Source organism: Coturnix japonica, chromosome 2 (assembly GCF_001577835.2).
Source record: "Coturnix japonica isolate 7356 chromosome 2, Coturnix japonica 2.1, whole genome shotgun sequence".
NCBI classification, from domain to species: Eukaryota; Metazoa; Chordata; class Aves; order Galliformes; family Phasianidae; genus Coturnix; species Coturnix japonica.
Window position 1 is genome coordinate 62,603,450 of NC_029517.1, and position 25,420 is coordinate 62,628,869.

At 38.0% G+C, this 25,420-nt stretch overlaps 1 protein-coding gene across 6 annotated transcripts in view; it reads right to left on the bottom strand.

Annotated features, from left to right (window-relative positions):
- PIGN (phosphatidylinositol glycan anchor biosynthesis class N) overlaps window positions 1-25,420 on the bottom strand; it is a 97,540-nt gene that overhangs the window by 56,097 nt on the left and 16,023 nt on the right. For 4 of the 6 annotated variants that reach the window (XR_001553247.2, XM_015854523.1, XM_015854528.2 and 1 more), the window contains 8 exons: window positions 23,351-23,472; window positions 22,572-22,670; window positions 17,016-17,122; window positions 13,006-13,130; window positions 11,445-11,575; window positions 7,172-7,288; window positions 2,148-2,188; window positions 155-214 (listed from right to left, as the gene is read on the bottom strand). Coding sequence is in view for 5 of the 6 variants with exons in the window: in XM_015854523.1 (XP_015710009.1) it covers window positions 155-214; window positions 2,148-2,188; window positions 7,172-7,288; window positions 11,445-11,575; window positions 13,006-13,130; window positions 17,016-17,122; window positions 22,572-22,670; window positions 23,351-23,472 (802 nt within the window). In the remaining variant the exon portion in view is untranslated. Of the gene's footprint in view, window positions 1-154; window positions 215-2,147; window positions 2,189-7,171; window positions 7,289-11,444; window positions 11,576-13,005; window positions 13,131-17,015; window positions 17,123-22,571; window positions 22,671-23,350; window positions 23,473-24,201; window positions 24,316-25,420 lie in introns of those variants that run through there. The other 2 variants (XM_015854529.2, XM_015854530.2) reach the window with 2 other exon arrangements.

A 25,420-nucleotide genomic window follows, 5' to 3' on the forward strand; every position in this document is an offset into this window, starting at 1 on the left:
ACTCATGCACATAGAATTGAAATTATGAGCAGCCTTATACGCCCTCTAGTAATTTCTCAGATTTTTAATCTTTCTCCTTATGTCTTAATCCCAACAGCCTTTCCTCTAAGACAAGCAGATTGCCGCAATATGGTAAATTGTTTGTAGTACCTACCACTGAATTCAAGGGAAAAGGAACACCAATAAGGGAGGCCATCAGTGGTGCTATGTCAGCCTGTGCAAACAGAAGCATCCTCATTTTAACATAATTAAAGCTTCTAGAACTAATAAATTCAGTTTATTTTTAACTTTTACAAATGTAGATACATTCATGATATCGTAATGTAAAGCTTTAACTTAAACAATTTATTAATATTTCTTTTACAGTTTCCAGTAGTCATCATGAAATGGTTAGAATCAAAACACGCAAAACTTTACTACTGACAAAGCCATATATATATATTATATAAAATATATATATTATATGTTTAGCTTAAAAAGCAATATATTAAATGCCATGGTTTTTATTTGAAGAAATTTGGTATCTTTCTTCTACACTGCACTCAGAAGCATACCATTTTTATGACAATTAATACCAAGAAAGAATGTCATATTTACAGTTTTAGACAATGCATGGAATATATTGCCTTTCAAAACACTCCTCTGCCCATATTTGCACAGTGAGGATTACTCTTCCCCCTCAAAGCAGGACTCTAGGAGTTTTCTTTTTCCCACTCGATGCTTAATCCTCAAGGAAGCCCCTTTGTTTACATCAAGGCTTCTCAGAAAGTAAACTACCATTACCTTCTATCTGCACTGATAACCACTGGATCTCATTTGGTTTTATTTTCCTTTAATATAAAACTAAACATAAAAATTCCTCCACTAGAAATCTGAAGAAACTGTGCTGAAATCCAAGGCACTGCTGCACAGCTGTGCAGAAGCAGTCACCAAACTGTTATTTTTAGAGGACAAAACATATGTACTGCAATATAAAATCAGGAATCCAGCTTGCTATTATTACCTATAATTCCACATATACTACAGAGTGCTGGAGAAAGCAGTCTTTGAGAAGTCCATTACATGGTACAAAGTGACACTTAAGACTATTTATTTATATTAAAAACCAGTCTTAAAATGTAACTTTTAACAACCCTGTAACTTCTAACAACCTTGAGATGAAAATCCAGCTCTACCTTCGTGCAAGGGTTTTGTTGAGAGTAGCTGATTAAGAACTTGCCCAGACTTAACTTTCTAGCACAAGCACCCTTCCCTTGTTTTACCACACTGGAGTCTTTTATTTGTATATTGGGGTTCATAAAATGGAATGAAGTGAGAAGCAAGCTTCCAGCACACAGATGTACATCATATCCAGGACTTAACAAAGTTTGGCTGATTTAGTAACAAGCGTATCAAAAAACACACAGCACTAACTTCAGAAACACTGTCATCAGACTACTGTTTATTTGTTTTTAGCTGTGTGTCTTCATGGGAGGAAGCATTAAGTTCAATACCAGAGTATTTTAAAAGTAGAAAACTGAGGGTAGGCATAATACAGTGGAAAGTGCAGCAGTGATGCAGTAGGAAGATCCTAGGCTGAAGCAAGTGAGGATCTACATAAATGCAATCACTGGGAGCACAGAAATAAAGGAAAGAAGCTGCTTACCTTTGGAAGGCCTCCACCAGGCAGGGGTCCCCAGTCCCAACGCTTCAGTGAGGTCTGGGAAGGGGTGCATCCTGTTTCTACCCCTTCCAGTCCTTCAGCTGCACTGCTTGCACCTGAGCTCCCCTGAGTTAGCCCCACATTTCTAGCAGGTGCTCAGTCACTGGTTCGAGCCCTGACTTAGCATTTCCACTACAGCGGGCATCACAATTCATTGCTAAAGGTTTGCAAAAACAAATTCCACTCTGAAAATATACTAAATGCTATTCAAGTTTCTTTCAGATAAGTGGTACTGAACTTCCATGGAATACCTGATAGGTTGTACTGCTCCATGCTAAATAAATAAATGTTGAGGGCAGTTCCTGAAACTCTTGAATTAAGATTTAAATAACATTTTCCAAGGAAACACTATGTGAGTGCAGTGATTCATTCAAGTTCCCTCAATTAGTTTAAATCTCACAAAATTCAAGTTGAACATTTATGAGTTCTTAAGTGTGTCTGATACCTGATTGACATCCATTCTCTTCAGGTTCTCCAGCTTCCATTCTGCAAAGAGATAACAGAGCACATGAACAGCAACTCTAAATAGATTTGAAAAGGATAATTCAGTTGACATTTAATATCTTGTTGCCACTTTCTGAAAATTGTTGTTACTAAAGAAAAGTATAATTTGGCTTAGGATGCCAGCTCAAGAGGAGTTACAGAGAGCACAACAGGCAGAAACAATAAAATGCATTTATTTTGCTTCACATTTTCTTTCACCCACCAGAATAAATTGCTGCTGGCAACTGTGACCCAGATCAGGAAAGTCCAAGCTTTTTCTTTTTCCAGTACAGCACAGAAAATAACACAATTTCCTGCATCGGCTAAAAGATCAAAACTCGGTTTCAGGAGAAGAACTGGTTAATTTTGTTGTTATTTTTTTGTTTTTCTTTTTTCGACGAAAGGGTTAACTCAAGGTCCCCCAAATACTGGTACAGACTAGTACAAATGCACTTCATGTTTGCCACACGCAGTACTGGCTAAAACTGAGCTAAAGGGAAAAGTTCAACAACTTAACAATCAGAACAACTACAGAGAAGACAGAGACAAAGCCAAATATACAAAGTCCTGAAGCTGTGGTGCATCATTCAAAAAGCTGGTTCAAAACAGCATTTTCCTGTTCACCATTAATCTCTAAGGAAATGAAGTAGTAGTTCTTTTTCTATGGGAGCAGAAAGCTATTTCAAAACAGAGTTTAGGAAGGTTATTTCTTCATGTCTTTTCCCAGTGATTAAATTAGGTAACCCAATACCTACAGCAACAATAGGAGCAAACAAACCAAACCAACAAACTAACAACCTCTGGGTTGGCTTGAATTAAAGTTTAAGAACAGGAGAAACAGATTTCATTGAAAGCACTGGTAAAGCATAATACAAAGTTCTGGCACACCCTCGTTATTTTCCAAACAACAGTATACATTCAAATCCTAGGCTGCAATCTTTCTCTGACTTTCAATATGCCCTGACTATATCAGACCCAAACCTAAACTGAAAATTAACCAGTAGGGGAAAAATCTCTGATTTGCGTATTGCATGTATGGAAGTTTCAGCAATTAACTTTAGTAATGCAAGCTGCAAGTTCATTGTTAATTATGTACTAAGAACATCCTGAACAGCAGTGATGCATTTTAACAACAGTCAGAAATAGTTAAAATGAGTTCCCATGGCAACAGAGGGGAAGTATTATCAGTATTAATCACAAATTCTGTGTTAAATTTGCACTGAAGTGAGTATGGTTGTTTCCTTGCGCTTTCCAGAACAGGAAGCAGGTTTATAGTTATTTCTAGAGATATATTCTCAGCTATATTTTTATTATATAAAAGCAATGCTTGTTTTCCTTTAATGATGTTTTCTAATCAAAAAGGTGGTAAAGTTATCCTTACACATAGATGGGCAAGAACGTTTAAGGCAAGAAGGAACTTCAGCTCTGCTGGAGAAGGTTCTGTTAAACCAAGGAGTTTTTACATCTCTGCTTTCCTTATTGAGATATTTTCAACATGAAATGGATTTAAGACATGCCCGGGAGCTATAACACATTAGATCCAGTTGCTCCCAAGGAATGAGATACTCCTCCAAACTGACCAAAGTGGGCTGCACTCCTGGAAATGATACAGGGTAGATCTAGATGTTGTCCTCGATTTATTTACTTTTATTGTTGTAGGTGTTTCAAGCTTGCTGTCCAGGTTTCTTATATGGTATTTAGCAGTTTTCTATCTGTTTGAGGAGATGTTTTTCTTACCTTGCCACACTACTATTGCAGCCCACTGAGCTGGTAGATGCAAACAATCTAAAGGACCTGCAGAGAAGTGCCAGTGCAAGAAGAAAGGCTAAGCATGAGGCTACGTGAACCAAAGGAAATCTCACACAAAACCTCACAAAAGCAGAAACATCAAAGGGATACATTGAGCTACTTCAGGTGAAGCAAATCAGGCTGAACCTCATCTGAAACAGGTAAGTCACAGAATCACCAAGGTTGGAACAGACCTACAAGATCATCCAGTCCAACCATCCACCAATCACTAGCAGTTCTCACTAAACCATGTCTCTCAACACAACCTCCAAATGTTCTTTGAACACCTCCAGGGTTGGCGACTCCACCACCTCCCTGGGCAGCCCATTGTAGATGAAAGCCATCACCACATTTTAAGGCTGCTGAAATGGTCAGCCGGCAGAGTCTATGCTGAGAAGCTCTATGTTCTCTCTGCCTTGAAGGGTCAAGCCAATAGCCAAATGGGTAATGCTGTGCATTGCCCACAGGATGCAGCTCTGCCATTGCGAATTTTTCCAAAACAATTGCATGGACAGCCTCAAGGGAAGGCAAAGCACAGGTGAACAGACTGATAAGGAGACTGCTGTCATTCTGGAGCAGACACTATGTCCCTCAGGGACCCAAGAAATACACTGATCATTGCATGACAAATTGGATGGACTGAGTCCTGACTGTCAGCACTGCCTCTGGGGGTATCTACCCTTGATGGCAATGATGAGAAAGAGACGATTCACTGAGCTGCCTAGAGCCTGTTTGCACTGAGCAGAGCATAAGTTTGGCAGCACTGAAAATACGGCGCTGCCTCCATGAACTTGTAACTCAGCACTTAGGAAGGATTTTGTCAGTAGAGGCAAGAACTGGAACACACAATCAGAGATATAAATCTGTCACTAGCATAGATCTGTAATGAAGCAATCTTGAAAATGTAGTCCTCATCCACACATGGTGCCTTCTTTCCTTTTTTTTTTTAATGAGCAGAAGAGGCGAGCCCAGAGAACCCTTCTTGAGATTTCTTTGCCTCTTTTTTTTTTCCCCCCCTTACATGCCTGTGCTTTATGAAAAGATAGAGGTTTGTAACTTAATGAAATAACTAAACTGAGTGTCAAGTTCCATTTCAACAGTTTTTTTCTCTACATTTGAGCTACGTAGCCTACTGGAAGCTGTAATGTAATGACGTAGTGTAATAGGCTACCACAGAGTACCTGTTATTCAAAGAGAGATTAAAACTCTCAGTTTATTCATACAAATTCAGAGCTCAAATAGAGATTGTTCCTGGCAATTAAGAACCTGTAACGAGTGTCTAAACCAAATTAACACTGCGCTCTTCAGCTGGAAAGATGCTGCCCTTTTTTCTAAACTTGCTTTGCATCAGATGTTTGCCTTTAATAAGATCAAAACAAAGGGAAAAAAAACCAAAAAAACCCAAAAAAACACCAAAACACCAGTACCAGGAAAATACGAAGCAGGCACAGCAGGGTGCAGGCATATTCCTTGCTTTGAAGAAAACAAACATTTCCTAATGGGTGACAGCCAAGTCTCTTTTCCTACTGTGTACCTAGATATCAGTTCAATACTCATATTTTTGAAGTGCTCTCACATCATTTTTATCATTACTTCAAGTCAGACACTGATGTTTATACTAAAGTTAAGAACAAAAACTGACAGTCAAAAAAATCTGCTATTATGGATAAACAGAGACACTGAGCGTCCTTGGAAGTCTTGAAGATCAACTGTCACAGGCTCCAGACTCTACTGATTTTATTCTACACTACTATTTTTCAGTTTTATCAGAGGTGTTGCTATTTGTAATAGAGATGAGCACAGTGTGCGCATGATCCACATTTGACAGGTCCAGTTTTATTTATTACCAAATACCTTCTCATAAGTAGGTGGGATTAAAATTTGATATTTGAAATTATTTTTGCTCATTTTCTTTTCTCCAGTGTACGAAGGCCACTCCAAAAGTAATGCCTCCTATTTTATTGCATTGGCCCATGATGTCAGACGCATATGCTAGCGATAGGGCTACAGAGATTGGGTTGGCCAGCCAGTACTCCATTACATTTTATTGCCACGTGAGAGATGGCAGCAGAGGGGCAGCCTGACTGAAAGGTGTCTGACATGGAAGTGCTGGTAAAGCAAAGGTGTGTCATCAAATTCCTACACGCAGAAAAAATTGTACTCATTGACATTCATCAACACCATCTGAGCACAGTGAGGTGATGGATAGTGCATTTCAGCGTGACGACAGCAACATGAAATACAAGCCATGTTCTGGACAGCCATGCAGATTTTCACAAGCACAGCATACAGGCTCTTCTGGAAAAAAATGCATAGCTAATGGTATTATTTATGCTGAAAAACACTGTTTCATAGCTGAGAATTTGCTCTATCGGATGGTGTTTTTATCCTCCTTATACCTGTTACAACTTCCATTGAAATAAATAGAAGGCATTACTTTTGGAGTAATCTACATACCTTGACAAAAAGTCCAGCAAAATAGGAAGTCATTACTTCATTGATCCCAAGTAACAACATGAGAGAATCAAGGTATCTTAAGAAGGAGGAGGGAGAGTGAAACACATGAAAGTGGAAGAGCTAGTGCTTTTTATCATATCTAGTATTCGAATCCCAAGAAAATTCCAATAAGACAATATTTATTATGTATACAAAATATTAACATTTTTTAAAAAAAATGTTTAAATATTTATGTTTACTCTTCTTAAAGTATGTCAGGGAAAAATAGAAGAGTCACAGTTTGTCATTGAAAAAGACTGTTTACATTTCAACAACAGCCACAAGGATGAATGCAAGATAGGACTCCCCTGGCAAGTTCCCAGGGTACTACTGGAGAGCTAGGAAGAGGTCTTACACCACGTCAACTTATCATGTTTCTATACAAATATTTTTTAACCTCCAGGTGTCTTCATAAAAATTATATCTCCCCTGGAACCAAGTTTTAGGAGTGTGAATACTCTCCCATACCTAAAGTCCTCAGTTCCATGGCTCACAGGGCATTACTCTGATATTATCTACCCAGCTTTACTGTCCCTTCCATGTGCATGCATTGTCACCTTTTTTTTTTTTTTCTTCACACTTTCTTGCAAAAAGCAATTCACACTTAGAGTAATGGAACAGATGCTAGAGAAGCTTAACAGATATAACTATTGAACTGTATCCACTCCACCAAAATCTCAGACTGTTTCATATTTTACATACCTTTCAAAAAATTGTCTTCAAAGAGCTGGGATGTGACTTTCTGTGGATAATTCACTCCAGCACCCCAGGCAATCAGTGGTGTTAAAGTCTCTGAGGGATGACCAGCTCCATGGGATCCTAAGATGCGCAGAAACAAAACCAGTGTAAATTTTAAAATGCATACAGTAAAAAAAAAGTTATATATGTATATATTTATGTATATAAACACACATACATAAAGTTTCTATTATAATACACTAGGATCCTCTTACGGAGGACCTATTCCAGCTTCTCAGATTTATTTTTTTCCCCCTGTCACTAACAATGAAGGCAGAACTCAAGGTCCACCTTGGGAAAGTGGCATCATTTAGGTCAAGCCTACACAGCTATAATATTGAATGCAGAAAAAAAGAAAGAAAGAAGAAACCATTAACATAGAAACTAAAGCCCAAGTGGTCAAAAGGTTATGGGCACAGACGACTCACTTGTTTAAAACATTTTGCATTTGCCTATTCCTAAGCATTCAGTGGAAATAAACAGTAAGTGATTTTAGCAATTAGGTAAGTGCCTAGAAATCACCTATCTTTCTGGTACCCAAATAATCATCAGACTTCCTTTTCCAAAACAGAAGATACAGAGCAATTGCCATTATTTCACAGTGATGCAAATTCATTTTTAAGGTTTTAAGGCCTGGTAGCAGACTAAGAACTGATGAAATGGCATTCCAGATTCCCTCTACATTAACATATAAGCTGCCAAAAGAAGAAAAAAAAACCCAAACACGTTTAGAACTATGACATCTCCATACCAGCTGCATTGAAGCAAAAGCCACACAAGCTTGAAAGCAGCTTTGGTCATTGAATTCAGTGGGTGAGGTGCCACAGTGGGACTTAATCCAGTTTTGAAGGCAATGAGGTTGTTATACAAACTATGCTTACCTAAAAGGTTCTAAAACAATGCATATTTTATTTTTTGTGCATGTGTGTAGACACACATTCTGTTTGCATATATATTTCAAACATTGTAGAGGACAAAGAATAATGCATTGGTTCAAGGGCAACTTTATTAACAAACAACCAGGTATAAACTTGGAAAATTGCCTGTGCAACACCTACAATGACAGAACTGAAAGCTACCTCTATGCTTAAGAGGTCTTGAAATAAGATTTCAGACACATTGAAATCCTTTGTAAGGTGTTCTGTCAGCTTGAAAGCAGCAAATATACCTTTTCATAGAGTCTGGAAAAAGAACAGATGGAGACCACACTCACCCATCCTCCAGGCATCACTTATTTCCTTCTATTATAGAAGGAAAGTACAATATTTGGTGAGTTTTCATTTTAGCTGAGCCACCAACTCTATCAGTATTTTATTGAGATCAGGCCTCCATCAACTCTGTAAAACAGACACAGCTGAGCGAGGCAGCTGTATCCATTCTCATCAATTTAAAAGCCAGGTTTCAGCCTAATCCAAACTACACAATAGGGGAAGAAACAATGTTCAGCTGGGTCTGTTCCCCGAACACATCTTTTTTTTTTCAGGAGAAAGGGAAGGAGACGGTGATGTTGGATATGTTTGCTGCTCTCTGGTCCAGCATACATCACAGCACTATTAATACAAGTAAGATAGCAGGACCAGGTAGCCATGAGTGTGAGAGTCCCCATGTTGATGGTGAGGAAGCCCTTTTGATCTCAGCTTAAAGCTGAATTTTGAAGTCAGACTGGGAAAGCGAGTGATTTTTGACCTTTGCTAACAACCAAAATTTCTTTAATCTTGTCAAATTTAGAACATGTTCCCTTCTCTAAGAAATCTTCCCAGTCCTCTTATTTATCTAAATCTGTGCCCATCCCACTCTGCAAATGGTCTGTAAATGACCACAACAGCTGCTGATACTACAAACTTGAATAAGAAGCTACTGAAATAGCCTTCTGAAGACCAGCTATGGACTTAAGTATTAGGTTTGCTGTTGTAGTTACTGTAGTCAACTTTAAAGTCATTGATGCTTCTGGCAGAAAAATGAAGCTTTCACTTCAGACAGAAAGGGATGACAAAACTATGACAGATGAGTAGTTCTTAAAGCCTGAAGACTTATTCCTGTCACCTTTTATTCCCCTTTTAGAGGTTCCAGTACACAATAAGCACACCTAGAATACTTTTAACCCCTTTTATTATTATTATTTTTAAAATACAGGCCTACCTACTCATGTACTGACAGTAAAATTAACCCAGGCTGATGCAGATGAAAGGTCTCTGAATACAATAATATGACATCAGTCTATATTTACACATGTATCTGCTGAAAAGAACATAGGACACTCAGACAGCAAGCTGGTGTTGAATCAGCAGCACAGTCTGGTAGGCAAGGAAGGCCAGCAGCACCCTGGCCTTTGTTAATAAGAATAAAGGTAGGAGATCCAGGAAAGGAATTATCCTTGTCTGGTCATTCTGGACATGTGAGACAGCCACTAGGCACTGCAGCCAGTTTGAGACTCCCAGAACAGAGTAGACACCTGGAAGGGAACCATCTGGAACAGGCCCAGTGGTCCTATCACAGGCACTAGGACTGGTCAGAGGAGCATTCTTATGAAGAGAGGCTGAGGTGTTGGGACTTGTCCAGCTGGGATAAGAGATGGCTTTGGGGAGAAACGGGAACCCAATAGCAACCAGCCTGTACACCAGTGTAAGCAGGTTAGAATGGAGTCAGGATCTTGCTGTCCATCATGGAGAGGATGAGACAAAATGCATGCACTGAAACAAAGTGCCAGCTTGCATATGATGGAAGTTTTTCCCCCTCCATGGAGACAGGGAAGAAATGAAGGCAGCTGCCCAAAGAGGTTGTATAGGCTTAATCCCTTGAGATTTTCAAGGCCCTAATAGATAGAAGCCAAGCAACACCCTGCCTGATCCCAAAACTGGCCCTCCTCTGAGGAAGTAATTGGACCTCCTAAGGTCCTCTTGATCATGTACCATTTTATATATATGTGTATGTATATATATATATATATATATATATATATACACACACACACACACACACACACAGGGGCATTTACACAAGTGTACATGTATATTAAAAAAAGACTACTTGAAAAAAAAACTGCATCAGAATTTACATATTACAGCAAGTGACAGCCAGCTCAACAGTAAATAATAATCAGAACAAACAACTTTGCAGATGATAATTAGGCTGATTTTGAATAAACATGAATAGTTCTGTCATCTCTGATAAAAGAAAAAGATGGCATGCCATCCATTAGAAAATTAAGTTTTCACACACAATACGATGCTGAATTTTACCACATCTTAAGCATCCTTTGATTCAAAAGCATCCCAATTAATAGCTACAAACAAACACAGCACAGGAAGGCAGACTTATTTTTGTTGGTAGCACACAAGGACAGGAAGGTTCTTTAAATTCTTGGAGAAAAAAAAAAAAAAAAGGAAAAAGACTTGTTTGAAGGAGCTCATCACAGGAAATTCTCCTCATTAATCCTACGTATAGTTATACTAGAATGGCCTCAAGTCACTCAGCAGCTCTGGTTGTGCCCTCAGAAGCTAATAGCCTGGCTGAGCTGCTTGCCTCACTCCTGTACTTGCAGCTGCTCCTCCTGTTCTCCAGCACCAGTCTCCTCTAAAGGAATCCTATAGCAGCCCCTCCTTTCTGGTGTGCCTAAAAGCATAAATGGGAGGACAGACAGCTCAAGGGAAGTTTGTCACCAGCTCCCAGATTCACCACCTTTCTCAGGCACTTCATAGCACAAAGTGGTAGCTATTTCTTTTCCACTTAGGCTTGAACAAGATCTTGTGATGTTGCAATTAATGATGTGTGTAACAGGCTTTATACATACAACTGTACGCATAAAGAGCCACCAACAAATGATATATAGAAGATAAAAAGCTTGAATAATAATGAAAGTCTTTAAATTTAAAATTCTTGGAATTTATTATACTCCTTCACAAGCCTCTGTCAAAATATATGGCTATGTGGCTACTGTTTGTTCTACATTCTTCATATGATCCTAGCCTCTAGGAAGTTCCGTCACTTGATATCAACAATAAGCAGAAGGAATGGTATGTCCATGTTCACACATGTCCACCTGTGCTCCCCCATTTCATACCAATACATGTTCACATGTATGGTGTGTCTATGCTTGTTCAAGTGTGTGGAGTGTTCGAATTCATATTCACGCATTGCACAGTAACGCATGTTCTGGCACTTTTGGGTGTCCAGAGTGTTCACACGTAACCCAGCTAGACACCATAAACTCAGACTATCAAATTAAAAAAATGCTCACCCCAATCTGTCATTCCATGGTCAGAAGTTAAGATATATGCAGTTTTTCCATCATTTCCATAGAAGCTTTCAAGCACTGAAACAACTTCCTTTACACCCTCATCAACTTTTCTAATATTCTCCTTGTATTCCCTGAAAAGAAAAAAAAAAAAAAAAAAAAAAAAAAAAAAAAAAGAAAATGTTATTAGATTCCAGGTGGCTTTTGCATTTGGTATAAAAGTTACACAAATTATGTTCAGTCCCTTGCTTTTAAACAACTTAATTTCTTGCAGAACCTCAAGCAAATAAAAGGCATCCTAGATGTAAAATCTTTCCTCCTCTAAGTCTAGTGTGAAAACCACACGCTGCTGTTTGAAAGTCCCTGGAACTACAGTCTCAATGGATTTTTATCTTTATTATATATCTGACCTGTTCTTGACTGTAGACAATTTATTAACCAGAGCAATTAAGCAAATTTATGAGAGAGCATAGTGACAAGATAAAGAGCAAGAGTTTTAAACCGAAAAAGTGTAGGTTTAGATGAGACACAAAGAAGAGATTCTTCACAATGAGGCACTGGCACAGACTGCCCAAAGAAGCTGTGGATACCCCATCCCTGGAAAGTATTCAAGGCCAGGACGGGGACGGGGCTTTGAGCAATCTGGTGGGTCGCGGCCCTGCCCATGTTAGAGGTGCTAGAACTGGATGATCCATACACAGCCCTCCAAACTCAAACAATTCTGTGATTCTAAGTGAAGGAGATCTGATCCGAGATTGTTCATAGACTACCCACAGATTCCTGAGTCTGAGACAGGGTAAACCAAGAAACTCATGTTTTCTTTTTAGAGACAGCGACAAGGATTAAGTTCTGGCCAACCAGTTTTCTATTTATTGCTGCTGCTAAAGTCAATTTGAAAAACTTTATCTTTTAATATCACAACAAAAGAAGAGCATGAGGAATGTAGCAAGTATAAGCTTAGGAATGATGCAGGAAATCAGAACAAGGATTTCAGAAGCGTGCAAGGATCAAGAGAAAATAAAGGCACAAAATCCTACATTCAAAGCACGTGAAGAAGTAAAAGCAGAAGTTTTGAAATACCTCAATTCAAGGTGAATCAATGATAAGTACTGCTGATAATCTAAACTTTTTATTCAAATGCCTTGCAAAATCTAAACCACGGCTGACTAATTCTGGTATCAGTTCCTCTAAACTTACTGTCTTCTATAAATCTTTCTGCATGCCTTAGTCTTTCAGCTATGTGAAACTCAGTGTTTAAATTTTACAAGTGAAAATGCAAGTCCCTAAATATCCTCTACATCATATATTAAGTGTGAATTAGAGAACTTGCTAAAATATCAGATCTGAGAATTATAACCTGGCATATGGCAAAATAAGCAGTCACTTCTGTAGAGAAGACCTTAAAACAACAACCCGCCCAAAAGTAACCACAGTGACATACATGGCCTACAGAAGAGACCTTCAAGACCTTTTCTTTATATATAAAAAGCAAGATTCAGGAAAAAATTAGTTACTATATGCACCCAGCACTAATAAGAAGAATAAACCTAACCTCCCCACTTACTTTGAGTATGGCCGATGAGCGTGTCCATTTGTATCTATGCCAAGCAAATGCAAGAATAGAACCACTTTCTCTTCATTTAGTGCAGAGAACAACGTTTGATTACTTCTGGAAGAATTAAAGAAGCTCTGTATGGAATAAGCCAATAAGATATCAATCTGAGTACAGTGGAAAAAGATGTCAGGCAGCTTAATAAAACTAAAATACAGCTGGTTTTGTGTCATAATGCTGGTAGTTCTGAAAGAAAGATTGTTTTCTACTTTACTTATTGGATGACAGTCACTATCAATATAATCAGTCCACAGTTTCAACTTACCAAATGTGGGAAACACTTTTGAGGTGTTTTGTTGGGCTTTTTTTCCTTCCATTCTCATTAGATAGAAATACCAGATAACTGCAGCATCCCTTCTTTACCTCTTATGTAAACATGAGCACGCACCATTTCTGAGCTCCACATACAGCTTTATATACCTACTGACTTCAAGCTGGAAGCAAAATTCTCAATACTCTTGCTTTGGAAGCAGGTTCTACAGGACTAAGATACCACCCTACAACTCATTTGCAGAAATCAGACTGAAACAAAACAAGACATGCTTTGGAAATACAAGAACTACAGAACATGCATCTGCCTTGCATATGTCCTACTTAAGCATCCCCGAGGCAGATGCCAGGGGGTTGGGATCTTCTCCTGAGATTGAATGAGTCTTGACATGGCTATTCAGTGTTAGACCAGGCACATTACAGCAATGTAAAATGCAGGCAGACAGCTATTTCAACATGATCTCCCTAGTCACTGAAGTGCCCAAGGAAACAAAGTTGGGTAAGGTTTTAGTTCAAAGTAACGATAACACAGAGAAAAGTGGATTTGAATTTCACACAGGAGCCTAGGGAAAATGCTAGCAGAATGAAACATTTCCGCCACCAAAGGAAGAAGCAATGTACCATATACCTGCATGACCACAGTGGAACTGCTAGAAACCAAAGCTCATACCTTGTGTAAACAAAAATCACTGTAGCAAGCAGATAACCAAACTGGCAGCAAGAGTCCCATTGGCAAGGTGTGTCAGGATACCATGATATTACTTAATTTCACCCTTTGTCCCTGATTATATTGAAGTTTCAGATTCATATTTGCATGCTGCCAACTTCAGCACTTCTCAAATAAAATAAAAATCTTACGTAAGTTTTTTCATGTTGTTGTTTTAAATACAGAGATGTTTTAAAGAAAGATGCAAGGAAAAAAAAAAATCTGATTACATTGGTTTAAGTGTAATGTAATTATTTTTATGGATGTTTTAACATCCCACATGGTTCTGACTTCCTTGACAGAAAACTAAAGGAAGTCTCCAAGCACACACCAATAACGTACAGGAGACAGTATAATTCTGTTTTGTTATTTTTAATTAAATAACATATCAGGACAGATACAGGAAATTCCTGAAATTACATCTTGAAACATGGATGAATGTGAGAATATCAAACCCAAGCATGCAAAAGAAACTTTCATGAAGAAAGAAAGGCCTGAAGTTTTTCTCTCTCACTAGAAAGGTTCCTACATTACTCCAAAAATACCACACTCTCAAGCACCAGCCACCTCTTAACACAGAGCAGCGGCAACCAAAACAGTTTGCCTGACCTCAGGCTAATTAGGAACAAGACAACGAGAGGAATGAAAGTGTAACTTGGGATGCAGAGTCTTTTCTAGGAGCAAAAGAGCAAACTTTTTCCCATCGAAGCTTTTTAAAATTGCATACAGAAAAAAATGTAAATCAGAAGATCACTGCAAATAGTTAGTTACCCCAGGCTGCTAAAAGTGACAAGTTGATAAGCAGGACATTAAACTGCTGGAGCAAAACCATTTAATCTTGCACTAATGGTTGCCAAACTGTGTGCCCAGCATGTGTGCCTTCACTGCCTGCTAAAATACTTCCTTTATTTTTTTGGTACTCAATCACAAAACTCAAAACCTATGGCAACTAATTGCCAAGCTAATATTAGAAGTTAATGATATATTTCTGTCCTTCTGCTTTATTTATTTACTTTTATTTGCTCCATTCAGTGATATTATCTTTAAACATCCTCAAGATGTTTTGGAGGTGGGAATAAACTATGAAGCTTTAAAAAAAACTGTTTAAGGAGAGATCTCTGAGCTGTCTACGGCTACCTCCTAAGGACTAAAGATAATATGGAGCCAGACTCATAGAAGGGTTTAATGGTAGACAAGAAGGGAGGAGACAATTTGAAACAAAATATGGAAAATTCAAAGATAAGGAGACTTATTTTCTTTTATTGGTTTTGAAACCGTGAGTGTTGTCAGACCTTGAAACAGGTACCCAAATGTGATTAGGAAGGCTTGAGAATCCTACTCTAACTGGACCTCCTTCATGCAGGGAGCTACCACTAGAACTCTCTTTTAATCGTATTTTTTCCAGTGACTCTGTGTTACTCTTACAAAAAGCTTTACAAGGAATAGATGCATCCATTTCCCAAATCCAACCAACCTTCTACCTTTACGGCAAATAGCCTGGCTACAACTGATACGCAATTCAGTGAGACTAGTAATAAATTTCCCATTAAACATTCTCAATAGGCTGAAAAGTTGCTTGTAACACAAGTACTAACTAAAATATAACAAGAAAAAAATGACTATAACATCCATAATATTAGTATCAGATGAAATCTAGTATGTAGGGTGCTGTTTCCAAGGAAAGTCATCATTAATGGCATTATTGTTTGAAATGCCATTAGGTGTTTTGAAGCACCACGCACATAAACCTGTGCAACTCCAAATGACAGCAGGGTGAAACTTTAAGACAACTGTTTGAGAGTAATTGACAGACTAATTTGACTCTTACTATTCATACAATTATACAGCCTGATACAAGTGCAAGTTCAGAAAGGATGGTGGTTAGGAAAAAACCCACAACAAAAAACAAAACAAATAATGTTTCTGCTTGCAAACTCAGGAAATCACTTTCTTTGAAAACAAATGAACTATGATGAACTTTTTCACCTCACATCATAGTTTAAAGCAGACATAGCCTTGCTTTCTTAATGCAGATGTTGATCTGGTTAATATATTGTTTCAGTTTTGTTTTGATTTACACTAGTTAGCTAATGCATATAGCCCAAATATCTTGTGGAAGACGTTTATTAAAACACATTTAACGTTATTGTGCAATTCAGAAAGCTAAGTCTTCCCCTAATTACTCCATATATATAACTATTTATACACAAATAGCCACCATCAGTATTTTTTAATCCAGGACTGGTGAAGTAGGAGAGCATAACACAAATACAGGAATTCACAGATACTGCAATAGAGTTACACAGATACAGATGTGCACTGGATGTTAATGCAAACAATGATAGTACTGCAGATGTCTGTCGAGCTGAGCAGAGCATCACCTGAATGAATTATCCTGCGTCAGGGACTGATTTGCCTTTTCCATAAAACTAACCGTGCCTCCTTTGGTAGTCACAGCACACCATGAACCTCAGAAAATAATCAGAACTCAACTACATGCATCAGGACATGCAACACTATGGTCATAGCAAACAGACAGAATCTTGACATAACTTAAGTCAGTAATGTTGTCCATTTGATTTCCTAATAAACACTTGTTTATCCGATGTCATAATACCTATTAAGAAATTAACTAAAACAAGATTCCTTGCAGTACTCTAAGAAGATAGTTTTCAGATAACATGCAAATACATATTTAAAAATACTCTTGGCTTTTCTTAACAGAAGGCTTACTGTCAGTTTAATTTGCATTGCATGAGATAATAAAACTGTTACTGGTCATGATAATTGATCAAAGTTGGTTTTTTTTTTGTTGGTTTTGTTGTTGTTTTTGGTTTTTTGTTGTTGTCGTTTTAATAGTTACTGCTTTAAGTGATGTCTTCAAAAAGCTTCTAGATGTAGGGCAAAATTGACATTATTTATGATAAAGTTACCCAGTTGTGCTTTATTATACACAGGTAAACTATTAAAAAAATTCTTTGCTCACCTTAACATGATCAAAAACCCAAGTGTCAAGTTCAGCTGCATCTTGTGCTCCAAAGTCTTCACTTTCTGCTGTGTAACAAAATGTGTAAACGTGATCTCCAGTAGCACCTGCAAAAACAATACAGATGGAATGGGAGATGAGAGAAAAGTTTTCTTCCTTTTGTCAGTCAAAAATACAGGAACAGTGAGCAGAAATCCATCAAGAATGACAATTCTGAGAGAATTCGAAGGATTTCTCCTTAAATTACACCTAGATTTATATTTACTCCTGGATGCCATTTTAACACATTAGCTTATCAGCATCACTGACAGGGTGAGGAACAATGTTATCTAGTATACTCAGGTGAGAAAAAAGCATGGAAAAGAAAATAGGAATTGAACAAATTCCAGTTAAAGGGAGTAAAACAAATTAGTTTTGAAACAAGCAATTTCACTAAGAAACTTCTCACAAGAAACAGTGTATAGAAAACCCCACTTCAACACACCTTCTGTGCTTTTTATTCTTCCCTGTTTCTTCTTTAAGAAGTCATACTTAGCTTTTGGTTATTAAACTGAATCATACCAGGCAGCAGCAAAATGCCTGGGCCTTTTGCACAGGAAATGATAACACATTATATACAGGGCAGGCAATAGGAGGAATGCAACTTTGCTGTATATTAGTTCTTGAAGACAATGTAGAGAACAAAGTGGTCAATTTCAACAAAAACCTTCAAAAAGAAAGTATTCAAAGTTCACATCTTTAAAATATGGATTCAGAATCTGAAGGGGAAAAGTACAGGACTATATTCTGGCATGAAGTACAGCACAATGCCCACTGATGCGAGAACACAGCATCTGGACAAAATAATTTCCAAAAAGTAAAGCAGAGAGAGAGGTGGAAAAAAGATGATGATGAAGACCTAGAAGGAAGTTAACTTAAAAGTTCTGGAAAGATCTGAAACTAGGTGCAGTTTAATGAAATCTTTCTGTCAGTGGCTGAGCTGTTACAGCTTGGGGATGCTATTTGTACTTTACTACATAAAGTCCCAAAGGGGAAATGTTCTTCTATCAGTTGAAGGCCAGCAAGCTTCTAGCTGATTTTCTGGATGTTACAATTATATAATACCATTTTATAAGCTTCCAGGCCTGTGAATGGACTAACATCCCAATAATAAGAGAGCTGTTTAACTAAGATTACATCCAAACCCACACAACTGATACAGGTATTTCAGACCAGAAAGATGAAAGCCAGCACAGATCTTCTGGTGCAGTTCCCCCAGGCTGCCCCTCAAGAGATGTTACAACTGCTAATAAACTAGAACACTCATTGCAATTCTCAATCTGAAAAAAATAAAAAATTAAAAAAATACTCCAAGGCATTTAAAAATGAATTATGGAGTTCAGTTTGGTGGATTAAAGGACTTCAAAAGAAGAAATAAGCTCTAGCAATCGCTATAAGAATGACTAATGTTTAAGGAGAGTAGAGCTCTGTACTGCTCTTCCACAGCACTACAGGACATCTGGAGATGTGTTTTTGCAAATCACGCCATTTGCAGAACAGGTAAAGGAACACACCAACTACTTATCTATTTCAATTTATACCACAGAAAAACAGTGAACCAAAAAAGCCCACCAACCTTGCATTCTATGGAGAAACACAGTGGTAAATGAGGCCATACCAGGAAAGATTCCACATACCTAGCAAGTTTTATAAAACAGTTTCAAGAAATAAGAAAACAACCTACTAGGTATATACTTCATAACATATTTCTGTATTTTAAAAAGTAGTAGGCAACAATATGCCTGAAACCAGGGGCCACCAAAGAAGGAAGAAAAGATGGGGTAGAGAAACAGATAGCAGCCAAGGACAAAAAATATTTTTTAGAAGCACAGAGCTCAGCTGTTTGGAGGTTACACTAATGGAAGCCACTGGAGGTGTGAGAAACTCCCATACCAGATTATCAGCTCTTCCTCCTACAGAATTCTGCCTGGCATTCCAGCCCTTAATATCAAGATTCAAATAATAGAATTCAGAACAAAATTCTCCTACTGCAATAAAATTACATTCTTTGGAAATCAAAGCTATCATTCCACTACCAAGACTGTTTCTGTGTCTGATAAGTCTATCACGATTCACCAGAATTCATGATAGTAGGAGACTTCTGTAGGCAAATTGTATGTGCACAAAAGACGCAAAAAGAAAAACACATTAAAGTTGCAAAAACAGTTAGATACTGAGCCAACAGCACACAGGCATTAAGAGAACTGCCACCAAAGTTAGATAAACAATGTGAGAAATGTGGCTTTCTTATATTCCACTGTTCCTGCAGCACACCAAGAAGAGGAGACTGACAGGTCAGTTTCAATCCAAACTCTCCAGAATAACCCCAACAAAGCCTTGTCCTGAATGTCCTCCTGGTCTCTATGGTACCATTCTCAGGGCTGAAAAACCAACAACCTGTCCTGCTCCCAGTTTCCAAGAGAGAAAAAGAACCCTTATAATCATAACATATCCCAATCTTAACAGTACTCAAGAATCATGAAGTCTAATCCATGGCTCCTCACAGCACCATCCAAAATCCAAACCCTATGGCTCAGAGCGCTGTCCAAAAGCTCCTTCAACTCTAGTACTTGTGGCCATACCCACTGCCCTGGGCAGCCTGTTCCAAGCTCACAGCCCTCTGGCGTAGACCCTGTCCCTCATCCCCACCCCCCTCCCCTCATCCCCAACTGTCCTTCCCCTGGCACAGCTCCATGCCGTTCTCTCTGTCCCTGTCGCTGTCACACAGAGCAGAGCTCAGCGCTGCCCCTCAGCTACCTGTGAGGAGCTGCAGCCGCCATCAGGCCTCACCTCAGCTCCTCTGCTCTGGGCTGAGCAATGGAACCTCAGCTGCCCAAACCCATGACAAAATACCGCAGACCTGGCATTCTGCAGATCAAATCTCCAGGTTTGGCAAGTTTAGAAGAAAAACCTCAGTTTTAAAGGGCTTTTTGGAAATAGAAATTGTAAAAGTATGTTATTTTCATGTAATGTCAAGCTCAATCTAAAAATATCTTAGAAAAAAAGATTAAAACACTGAATTAGCATAGTTCAGAAACATCAGAAACTAACACTTACAAATACTACTTTGGATTAAATAAGTTGCATGCCAGTACCAAAGATATTTCAGAACAGCTCTAATCAGACAGTCTTTCACAAATACAGATGTGGATGCATTTTAGACTGAGAGATCCACAAGCAAATGCTTTTACCTTCTCTATAGAATCTACATTTATTTGACTGAAACATTTATTTCATGACAGGAAAAGGACTCAAAGACACAATATGACAGAAGCGGGATTTTTCACTGCACAACAAAACTCAGGTTGTGTCATGTATTCCTTATTCACCGTCCAATGAAAATGGTGTAATAGCTAATAGAATTCTGAACATTTTGACGTGATAACAAAACCAACACAAAAATTCATAAGACCTACTAAGTTCCAGCATGGAAAGAGGGGCAGAATTTAAGCCATGCTACTCCTATCTTTTAAACTTTAAAAAAAAAAAAAAGTGAAATTTAGACATTCATAAACTTTGATTCCATTCATATCTGTGTTATAGAAGTTCTCTCTCTTTTTCAGAAGCTCATTATAAAAGAACAGTGAATATCTTTAGCTTATGCATGATCAAAAATAGATTGCTTACCGATAAAGTTTATATTGGAGAGAATCACAAGGTTGGAAGGGACCTACAAGATCATCTAGTCCAACCATCCTCTCATTACCACTGCTACCACAAGCTACTAAACCATATCTCATAGCTTCTCACCCAAGCTCCTCTGAACACTGCTAGGGTTGGTGACTCCATCACCTCCCTGGGCAGCCATTCCAGGACCTGACCACTCTCCAAGAGAAAAAGTTTTCCCTTATGTCTAATCTAAACCTCATCTGATACAACTTGTGGCCATTTCCTCAGGTCCTGTTTGTCGCCTGAGAGAAGAAGCCGAACCACTCCTCATCACAACCTCCCTTCAGGAAGTTGTAAAGTGAAACGAGGCCTCCCCTGAGCCTCCTCTTAACAAGGCTAAACAATCCCAGCTCCCTCAGCCACTCCCCATAAGACTTGTGTCCCAGATCCCTCTCCAGTTTCATTGCCTTCTTTGGATGCATTCCAAGGCCTCAATGTCTTTCTTGCAGGGAGGGGCACAAAGCTGAACACAATACTTGAGGTCTGGCCTCACCAGTGGAAGGAAGAAGAGGAAAAATACCTTTTTCCACTAAAAATTAAGCCATCTTTCTATTGTGACAAGCTGATTTGTAAACATCACCTACTTGTCAAATAGTGCTGCACTAAACCTTCTTCAAGCAGTGTGGTCATAGGCCTTAGACAGTTCACCTTCAGAGGAATAAAAAAATTCTGTTGGTGCCACACAGAAGCCACACTGAGCCATAAGGTAACTATATGGCATTACCCTTGCTCATCACTGAAGAAAATATCAAAGCTGCTTCCAGTCCCTCACTTATCAAAGCAAACCCACAAAAGGACAGAGCTTTGAGGAATTCCAGAATTCCTCAAATATTTTCCCAAGACATCTGTAGAAGTATAAATAATCTGTGCAAGGGCAGTGTACAATCTTTCCTAGCTCCCCAGCCCCCATCACAATATTTCTAAATGAAAGCTGTCATCTGAGGTCATGGGAAAGCAAAAGTTGTAAAAATATTTCCTAGTAGTTTACCATAAACTTAAATTTATATGGATCAACCCAGGAACTGTAAAAAGAGGTGTGTGTGTGGCAAAGGAGATACGTAGAGGATAGAGAGAGACTAAGTTCAGAAAAAGTTCAATAATTATTATGAGAAATATGACAGATGCTTCTTGTAAGCCAATGTTAGAATCTACTGCTATCCTCCCAATAATATTTTTCTAATTTAAATCTGCATTTAAACAAAACAGCAGCATATACCACTAGCTTTTCCTCATTTTTCTGAGAGAAGAATGAAATCAAATCCAGAGACCTTTTAAACTGTTAAAATATTGCTCAGCACTCTGTATGTCCAGAGATCAGCCCATGGGGCTGACAGGACTTTTAACATTCTGCACACTAAAAAGACCTCAAGTTTCAGGAATAATACCATGCAGTTCCTACTTGCCTACAGTTCTTCCCTTTATCCATTACTGTTCTGGAACTGAAGCCTGCAATAAGCCACTTCTCCAGCACAGACACTCTTAAAATATGGCTCCAGTTTTATCACTTGAATCACTGGGTGCTGTATGCAAGAGAAAGAAAAGCCTCAGCTGTAGACCTGCAAGTAAGAACCTTATACCAAAGAAAAACCATGAAGTCTTTTTTAACTATGGGTGATTTTCCTTCACTGTGTAGACAGAGTTATATAAAATCTATTTAAATGATGAATAAATATGAATATCTTCTTTAAATTTTGCTTTTTCTCTACCTGGTCCTGACTTCACAAATTAGAAAGTAGGTATATAAAATAGAAATATGTAATTCAACTTCTCCTCTAACTTAAGAGCTGCAAGCATGTCTACTTTATTATCTGAGAACTGTGAAGAAAGCTCATGAAATTTAAACCCTACCTTTTGCAAACATTGGCAAAATATCTGGGCTTCCCCAGCTCCACGTGTATTTGCTTTCATTGAAAACTGAGTCAAATTCCACTGGATTCTCCTTCCATCCTGTTAAGAAAAACATACATGGATTTCAACGGGATTGCCAAAAGATCTCACTGACAGCTAAGACTAATAGCCCATGCAATCTTTTAGTTCTAGAGTTTTCCCTGTCCACAGCAAACTCCACCTATGGGTCAGTTTTACTCTTCTTTACTGTTTTCCTGAATTCTAAATCCCCTTTTATTTGATTGCAGCTTTCAACATTTTACATAGTAACACACATGCGTATTACATTACCAGTAGCCACAGTCCATTCCTTCACAAAAAAACCACACAATATTGCAGATGTTCCTGGGCACCCAAGGAAGCAAGTCAGTAATCTGAAGGTTTGTATCACATCATTAACTGCCAAGCATGCAGCAACCACTGTCAGATGAGGTTTTTCACTTCTTGCTGCTAATTCCACTTAACAGAAGTTCAGCTAAAACACTGCAGTTTCTACTTATTTGCAACATCTGCTTCATCATCACCTGTTACATCTCAAAATTTAAACCAGTAAGAAGAATCCAGAAGGTTCTTCTGCTTTCAGTATTAGGGTGCTAAGTTTTACTGTGTTGCAAAACATTACTCTATTTAATCCATTTTTATAACTATCAACAGTGAAAAAGATATCCAATAGGAAATTTTCCACATCACTATAGTACTTAATTTGGAGGACAGTGTTCAAACCTTTGGGACTGGCGTACCTTTAGCAACTGCACTGACATCTTCATAAAACCCAGCTATCAGTGCAACATGCCCTGGTCTGGATTCTGTTGGGACTCGGGTGTGAGAGATGCCCCAGCTGCCATTATTCTCCAGAATAGCACTGAAAACAAAGTACAAGGCAGTTAATGCTCGTAACTTCTTGCAAGCAAAACAATTCACAAACAGAAGAAGTGACAGGTAAATGTGAGGCAGGAAATATAAAAAGTCCAGATTAAAAACAGATTTTTTGCTTTAGCCTGCTGTGCAGGAATACAAACTGAACGCTAACTTGCCACTGTACGGACCATCAGCACTTCAAAGAAAACTATGTGACATCTTACAGCATTCAGAATTAATGTGTAGTTTCTTTCTGCTGCTTTCTAATCTGTCTGTAACCCCCCCCCTTCAACATCCAGATTGTTGCTGTCTGGAGTTCCTTTTCTTTGTTCTTTCCATTTAGCTTGAAAGTCCAATCTTCTTTTGCTCGTTAAATATGCTCAGCTATAATTAGTTCTTGTCACCACATCTGATTCCTTTATCTATGCTGGATCTTGGAAGCCAGCAACAAAAAGATATAAACCAAATGCAAATGTAAGGTGCACATCATTGGAGCAACACAAACCTTGAAATATATACGTGCTTTACTTCACGTTATTGTATCTGCAAAAATACCAAGGTTTGCTCTTATTTTCTGTGTATATACTTTATATATATATATAAAATACACATACACATATACACACACACACCATACATATATATAGATATATAAATACAGAAGTTGTCTACTGTTGTTTACTGTTACACTAAATTTCAAACATATTTCTCATTAATGAAATAAGAATCTTACCAAAAGCTAAAATTTAAGGCTTCAATTCATAGGATTCATAGTTGATCAGTTTTTTTCAAACTCATATTGGATCTCACATTCTCAGGCCTCCTTCAAAGTTCACAGACCATTTGGAATAGTTCAAATATTACAGTGAAAAAAGAAAAAGGTCATACAATGTTCTGATGTTATTCTAACTATTATCTCAGCCAGGTTTTTAGACAGGTCATACTGAAAACGGGTACTATTTTGAAAAAAGGATCTTGGTATCAGCTAAAGTGGTTGTTAATTTATTCTCACTGGAGACTGATCAAGATGTATTACATTAGCGGAAGACTTAAGACAAAGATAAAAGAATTTTGGCTCTCCTCTCACTTCACTGTCACAACAGGTAGGAAATTGTTTTAATTAGACTTTGATTTCTATTTCCTGGATTACTTCCCAAATCAATTTTGCTCAAGTCAGAAAGTAATCCTTTATCTTTGCTTCTGAGAGGTTCTATTACCAAATCTGAAGCTAACAATAACACAAGGCAGGCAGAATACAGCCAGAATGTAATTTACCTTCTCAAAACTTGTTTAGTTGTTTTGAATTATTTCAAAGCCCTTCATTGAGAGGAAATACAAAAAAACAAAAAAAAAAGACCACAATAATTTCCTTGATAGTACAAACATTAGCTACCCATAACAGTGATGAATATGATACAGTAATAAATATGAAATATAACTGACAAGGATTAAAATCTTTTTCTTTAAATCCTTAGCAGCAGCATCACAGCAGTTCAGAACACACCACCTGCTGTCCCTTGCAGCTACTTGAACACTGATGGCTAACAGATTTTTCAAGAATATTTGCAGAAGAAAAGCCTGGGTACTTAGCATACATCAACCAGAAATCTGCTCTGAACAGAAAGAATCTTTATTAACTTCATATAATACTATATATACTAAAAAACGTTGCTTTTATTCATAGCATAAATGTTGCTTTTATTTGTAGCATATTGCCACGTGAGTAGTTCTTGTTCATTAAAGGTGATATTTCCTCCTTAACAAAATACCTGCAAGAGAAATTATCTGTCTGTTACACCACAAACTAAAGCAAAGAAGAGAATGAACACTTGGAACTTAGTAACAAACATGCAAAAAAAATAAAAAATAAAAAATAAAAATAGACTCTATGTGCCCTGGACTGCCTTACCTTTTACAGCACACAGCATACTGCAACAATTTCTTCTCATTAT